This window comes from Aplysia californica, unplaced genomic scaffold, assembly GCF_000002075.1.
Source record: "Aplysia californica isolate F4 #8 unplaced genomic scaffold, AplCal3.0 scaffold00455, whole genome shotgun sequence".
Classification (NCBI taxonomy): domain Eukaryota; kingdom Metazoa; phylum Mollusca; class Gastropoda; order Aplysiida; family Aplysiidae; genus Aplysia; species Aplysia californica.
Window position 1 is genome coordinate 105,542 of NW_004797725.1, and position 7,304 is coordinate 112,845.

General features: G+C 42.4%; 1 protein-coding gene across 1 annotated transcript in view; it reads left to right on the forward strand.

Annotated features, from left to right (window-relative positions):
- Nucleotides 1-7,304, forward strand: part of aplC (adenylate cyclase) — a gene marked incomplete in the record, with an annotated part of 160,694 nt that overhangs the window by 101,285 nt on the left and 52,105 nt on the right. The window contains 1 exon segment of the mRNA NM_001204659.1: nucleotides 2,938-2,946. Coding sequence (NP_001191588.1) covers nucleotides 2,938-2,946 — 9 coding nt within the window.

A 7,304-nucleotide genomic window follows, 5' to 3' on the forward strand; every position in this document is an offset into this window, starting at 1 on the left:
TTTGAAATTCAGTCTCTCAAATTTTCATAGTGACTCTAAACCTAACTGTCTATCTGTTGACTAATATCTTTCTATCCAGGACATCATCTATCCTTTGCTCTCGCTCCCTACGCTGGCTATTTGTTTCTCTCTCTCTCTCTCTCTCTCTCTCTCTCTCTCTCTCTCTCTCTCTCTCTCTCTCTCTCTCTCTCAGTGGGTTTGGTGGTTTAGTGCTTGGGCTGCCGGACTCGTCATTGTTGTCTCCTATTTTCCCATTTGGCCCGCTCCTATCAGAGGTGGTCATTAAATTCGGAGGCCCTGCCTCTTAAATAAACTTACTGTTTCGCAAGGGGGGTTAAATCTATTCTGTTTCGTGCCTTTTCCTTTGGTTCTCTCTCTCTCTCTCTCTCTCTCTCTCTCTCTCTCTCTCTCTCTCTCTCTCTCTCTCTCTCTCTCTCTCTTTCTCTCTCTCTCTTGCGCGCGCGTGTATGTCTTTGTTTTCTCTTTTGTCTTTGTATCCTGCCTGTTTATTCCATCCCAATCCTACTTTAGTCAGAGGAGGAGATTCTAAGAGCGGGAATTTGAGGACAAGGCGAATGAGAAGGAGGGTACCATTGTGTTTCTACAATATTCCAAAGAAAAAAAAAAGCCATAAATGCTGGAGATTGTAAACAGTGGTAAACTTTTTAGCGTGCGTATATAGGCACATGGCCACGTTTGTCTGCAGAAACGGAAAAAAAGTTTGTTATTTAAAGTAAATACAAAATGGTACAGTAATATACAGGGAACGAGGTCCTGCGTTTCGTGTAACTTACAAGAGTCAAGTCACCGTAGATATAAGGCGAAGAACGCTGCTATCTCATTATTATTTTTTTTATCATTAACTGGTGTGTCATTATTAGACATGTGCTGTTTCTAGCGTACCGTTACAATTAATGTGTCGTTGGCTGAGAAAGTTTTATGTGGGGTCGTTAAGTGTGAGGAAAGCGATATCTACTGTGTTGGTCGTGTTAACTGAAATTTAAAGGGCTCGTTGCTTCTTAAGACACATTTATAAAATATGCTTTTGATCTCCATCTATCTATTCGAAAGATGTAAGCGACTTCCAAGGTCTACACCATATTCAGATATTGAAGATTTAAAAATTTGAATGACATATCTGTCCAACCTATTACGTCCGCGGCGTGTTTTTGGATACTTATGGCTGGTCCTTGAAGGTGGATTCACACTGCACAATATCACTAGACAACTGGTGACGAAAGCATTGTCGTGGGTGGGGATGGGAGGTTGGGGGGGGGGGGCATTTAAAAGAGCGTTTCCTCATGTAACACTTATCTAGTTCTAAGGTGTTTTTTTCTTACTATTTCTAAAGAATTTTATTCTGTCTTGTATCATAACGTTATTTGAAATATAGTTGAGTTTTTTCCAATAGCTGTTGAAAGGGAGTTCTCGACTTTTCTTTTAAAACGAAGGTGTTTTATGTTTCTCCAGCTTGGAGATGCTGTCAGCACATTTACTGTTATTGTCTGTGTACTGGTGAAACTATTCTGCCCCGATCAATAACTGTTGATTTCTTTTAAAGTGTCGTTGAATTTCTAAGGCTGCGTTTCTCCCCACTCCCTCCGTTTGTCATCTCTTTTCCTTTGAAATCTCTCTCTCTTCTTCTACCCCCCCCTCCCATACGGACGCATACACATACTATCACGCGTGCGCGCACGCACGCACACGCACGCACACACACATACACACAAATACACACACACTCACCACACACGCACACACTTGCATGCACTCAAAACTGTTCGTTGTCTTTACGGAACACTCATATCTATCTATCTATCTATCTATCTATCTATCTATCTATCTATCTATCTATCTATCCATCTATTTATCTGTCTGTCTGTCTGTCTGTCTGTCTGTCTATCTATATACTGTCTCTTTGTGTATGTGTGTGAATGTGTCTGTCTGTCTGTGTGTCTGTCTGTCTGTGTGTGTGTCTGTCTGTGTGTCTGTCTGTCTGTCTGTCTGTCTGTCTGTCTGTCCGCCGTACCTCACACTTCACTTGTTATTCCCCTCCCGTCCTGTCATCCTCTTTCCCACGTCTACGCTCAAATCAAATTACTCAAGTCAACCCGGTGACGCGTGTGAGGAGCCCTCACTGCACCAGTCCACTGACACCTAAAGGCGTGAGAGCTTCCAGTACAGTCCACTTGAGTGCACCCTCCCGCTCCTTCTACTGAAGCTGACAAAACTGTTTTGACTGAATTAACATGCCTGGCCCGGAGACATCTTTCCCCCTAGTGCGACCTATATATAGAAAGTAGACCAGTGGTTGGGGGGGGGGGGGGGGGGGGTCAGCGTGGCATGGCATTTCGGACCCTTCTCTTCGCTGGAATGCGGCGCTCGCGGTTTCGATTTGCACAAAGTGATTTCCAGGAAGTTTTCACGGCTCCTGTTTCTGAGTCGCCGCATTGAAGACATAAACTACTAAAGGATGTTATACGCAGCAGATTGACCTGTCTGTTTTGGAGCAGTCAACCATGCGCTTATCGAGACCCACGGTTTTCTTTGTACGGTAGTTTGAGGGATTGAAAAGTAAGAAGATGGACGTCAGGCATATCTGTATGCTTTTTATCCTTATGATGACTCCGGGTGATTACATAACCGACTAAATAATACCAAAAAAAAGAATAAACAAAGCAAAACCAAACACTAAAACAAACCAAACCCCAAAACAAACAAACAAACAAACAAACAAACAAAACAAAACAGCAACAACAAAAACAACAGCAACAACAACAACAGCAACATCGACAACAACAACAACAACAACAACAACAACAACAACAACAACAACAACGACAACGACAACAACAACAACACCAACAAGCCACCACGAGAAGTTAGCATACAGGCAGGGCGCTTTCTTCATTTGAAGAATTTATGAGTCGCAAGAGGGCCTTGGCCAAACTAAGAGTTCTCTATTGTTGTGGGAGTAGAAAGACTCTGACCGTATAATAGTGACCGTATAATAGGACATTGAGAGTGAGAGAAGTCAGGAGTATGAGTATGTGTCACATTGTTATCTAAGTTCTGAGTGCTGTATTTCAGTTCCGCGTGTACGTACCTCAAACAGTGAGTGCCGGAAAAACGCCTTTGCAATAAGAAAGCTTTCTTTTCTTGCCGAATCTTTCTTTTACTGGAAATTCAAAGCAGCCTTAGATTACACTTTATTGTAATGCCAGGACCAATAACAAGACTACATCTGTCCATTTCCACGTTTGGCACATAAGGCATGTGTGAGCTCAATAGAAAAATAAGTGTTTCTATGTTTGCCCATTCCAGTCAAACAAGCAGCTGCAATAATTGATTTTAGCACTTTCATTTGGGTAGAATGTTGAACTTTCTTTCTGGGTCGTGGCCGTTGGCCTAACCATGTGTCGGAAGCAATTCACAGAATCCTTTTTGCCGTTATCTCATTTAAAATGTATTGACAGCTTTCATTTTCAGGCAACTTCATAGAATATGAGATAAAAATCCGAGCTGCCTACTTTGCTCGCTCATATTTTTCTGTGCTTTCTTCTGGTCATACAGAAGAAAACATATTTCTCAGTCTGCAGTTCGTATCGCATTATTTAACATGGTGGGTTCCCAAAGTATCATAAAGGATTCTTCAAAACGAGGAGCCGTTTTCAGGTGTTCCCTGCCCTTTAGTCTCGGGTGCACTTTTGTTGGTGATTGTCATAACCATTAGTCGGTCTTCGTTGCCAGAACGTCATTCATCATCATCCAGTGCCAGATCTGCGACAGACATCGGCGATTATGGTTTTCCATTCATTCATTTGCTCGGATGCTCTCAAAAAAGCACTTTTCCATGACTATTCTTGGGACATTACAGCAGTGGTTTCCCGTTGCCAAGTGCCGGTTTGCGTAGTTTCTCTGCTAGACTTTGTCATCCTTTGACAACCCACAAGGCAGTGGGGGCTTTGGTAGGATTTATGGCGCCTCCCGTCGCCAAGATGGTCCCTTCTTCGACTGTGCGAGGTATTTATTGAAGCACCTGTGCCACCAGGATTCCCTTCTACTCTCCACGACCATCTCTCATTTGGTTCGCGAATGCTTAGCAGCTAACCTCCATATCTGGAGGCCTTTCCCCTATCCACCACCCGGGGACGCGCTGGGCTGGGTATAAGGACCCAATACTAAATCTTAGTACTTCTCAGAACGTCAGTAATGATGTGAATATCAGTTTGGTGTACATAAATCATAAACCATTCGCTTGGCGCTGTAGATCTTTCTTGAATGCCCTACCTTAGTCCTCATAATAATCTTTGCCTTTCCATTTGCAAGTGCTTGGGAAGTGGTGTAAGCTGCCTTCCCATTACTTAAAATACACACATGTTCCAAATGAGACTGCCCTTTTTTCTTTTGTTGATGTTCTGTATCATCAGTATTGTCAAGCGTTATAAAAAAAAAGAAAACCTAATTAATCGTTTGTAACGTTAGTTTGTCATCAGTGTATCGTGCCCTTCAAGAACGCATATGGCGTGTTATGATTTTGCATTACATTGTAGCTGTTCGTTTTGAATTCTGCACAATTCACTTTAGTCGAGGCCTAATAGTTATAGCGAAGTGATTCATATTATGCCCGAGAATTTTCTTGAGTTGTGCTACAATGCTCAGAACTTTTGGGTCATTCTCCGGCCTCGAACTGGCAGGGTCTATTCAGTAATAACTATGTGTGCCCTTCATTTAGTAGAGTGAAGCCTCTTTAACCTTTGTTTGACCAGAGTCCGGGTTGCAGTCTGCTTATCTTGGCCAGCAAAGACGCTCGTTGATTACAGCGGTGGAGGACTAGTGATAGCGTTGACACGTCCTTATGTCCTCACGCATTGACCTCTCCTTCCGTCTTTTCACCACGCCACCCCAATATATTTACAGTCTCAAACCTGCCACCTCCACCCCTTTTTCTAAATCTCTGTCCATTGATTCCCGATTACCGGCCCGACTAAATATAGCCCCTCGTGCCTGTAGCCATCTGCTCATTGCATTGTCGCCGCTATAATTGATACCGCCCTGGTCCCCACTGCAGGAGCCATATTGTCATCGGGAGCGAATCGATAATCGCCGAGATTTTAGCCTCTAAATACCCTTAAGCTCCATCTTTTTGGCGAAGCTGAAGGAGAGGGATTGAGTCCCAGTGGTGGCCTCGCTCTACCATGGTCCATGCTGCCTGCCGGAGACCCCAGCCGCCGGAAGCGAGGACCGCGCAGATTTGGGCGACCGTCGAGCGCTGTGAGACGGAGAGCATAGTGTCAATCAATTCTTGCTGCAAGGAAGCTGATGCCGGATTTCACGCTTCGCGCTCATGTCATTAAAATAAAGAAGCTGGGAGTCAGAGTTAAAAAAAAAGAAACTATTAAAATTTACAAGAGACAGGAACAAAGTAAAGGGAAAAAAAACCCCCAGTTTTACTTTTATGTACTACCGTGCCCCCCGCTCTGCTCGTCCAAGCAATCGCCACTGTATTGATGTTCTGGAAATAATGTCTTTGGAAGTGTTTTGCGGCATTTTAAAACTTTCTTTTAAGTCATTTAGACAATTCCTGTGCTTGGTTTCTTTGTTCAGTTCTTCATAAAATCTCTTTTTTAACTTGTGCATTCATTTACTCCCCGCGGATCCCCTTAACATTTTTTTTTAAGCTTTGGTTCTTTAGTTTCTTACATTATATGTCCTCTTCGTTTTATTTTACCTTTATCGTGCATGTTTGTACTTGTGTCGTGTGCTCTTGTGTATGATGTGTGTTTGTGTGCGTGAGCGCTCTTGTGTGCGCGCGCGCGCGTGTGTGTGCGTGTGTGTGTGTGTATGAGGGGAGAGTTGTAGCTGACGTAGCTTTAATTTTTTAAAAAGTAGTCCTTTAGTTTACACTTTACACTGTAGAGAATTCTGGCTCTCATAAAAACAAGCACCTTTCTCTGATCAACTGAGAACTGCCACCTTGCTAATCACGACAGAGTTGAACATGAAATTAGGGCAGTTAAAATAAAATAAAAGCTCAACGAAATAAATTGAAGGTTTTCCCATAAATTGCAGTCTTCGATTTTTCCAGCAAACCATGACAAATCTATTGATTACGGCCGCTCTCTGATATGGCTGCCCGAAAGCCTTGACAAATCTCACAAACACTGTTGATTTAGATGAAGAGATTGATCGTACATATGTTTTACACCCATTGACACGAATTTGATCTAGTAGGAGAGGGGCTGCTCGATCCCTGCTTATCAGGGCAAAACGGGGATGAACGGGGCACAGCATCCCAACAGACACGTGGGCATATTCTAAAGCGTAGAACTCACTTTTTCTGCGTGCAACGGCTTAGAGCATAGCAGTTGAATCACATAGGCTGATGTGTGTGTGTGTGTGTGTGTGTGTGTGTGTGTGTGTGTGTGTGTGTATGTATATCAACACAATATTTCCCTCTCGGATGAATATATCCTGTTTTATCTTATCTTATCTTATCTTATCTTATCTTATCTTATCTTATCTTATCTTATCTTATCTTATCTTATCGTATCGTATCGTATCTTATCTTATCGTATCTTATCTTATCTTATCTTATCTTATCTTATCTTATCTTATCTTATCTTATTTGACCTTATCTTTTCTTATGTGAGTGTGTGTTAAAGAGAGAAAGACAAATACTGAGATAGAAAGAGGGGAGATAGATATTAAGAGGGGAGAGGGAGAAGGGGAGAGAGAGAGTGAGTGAGAGAGAGAGTGAGAGAGAGAGTGAGAGAGAGTGAAATAGAGAGTGAATGAGAGAGAAAGAGAGAGAGACAGAGAGGGAGAGAGAGAGAGAGAGAGAGAGAGAGAGAGAGAGAGAGAGATGGGAAAAAGGGCACGCAAGAAGTTAGGCAAACAGCTTACGTACTTGAGTTTTAATGAGAGAAATAATATTTCCAGTTTTAATACCAAAGTTCTGAATTTTCTTGACTTACAACGTATTATCCTCTGCGACTGTTTATCGAGTGTCAGATGTCCGTCTGGCCGGCAGAGGACTCGGTCAAAGCATTAGCGCGAGGCAATTAGATGCTTGAACTACGTACTTTGCACATACTTACTCGCAGAATCCCCATATCACTTGCTAAATCAATACAGTGAGTCTGGTACTTTGCACATCCTCGAAAATGGCGTTTACAACCTGAATAAATGGTCTTTCGTTCCATATTACGCTTGGCCTTACGCTGTGAAATAAAATTGTGAGATATGTACATGTATATGTGAATTTAGTACATTTTATACAGACATATATATGTATATATATA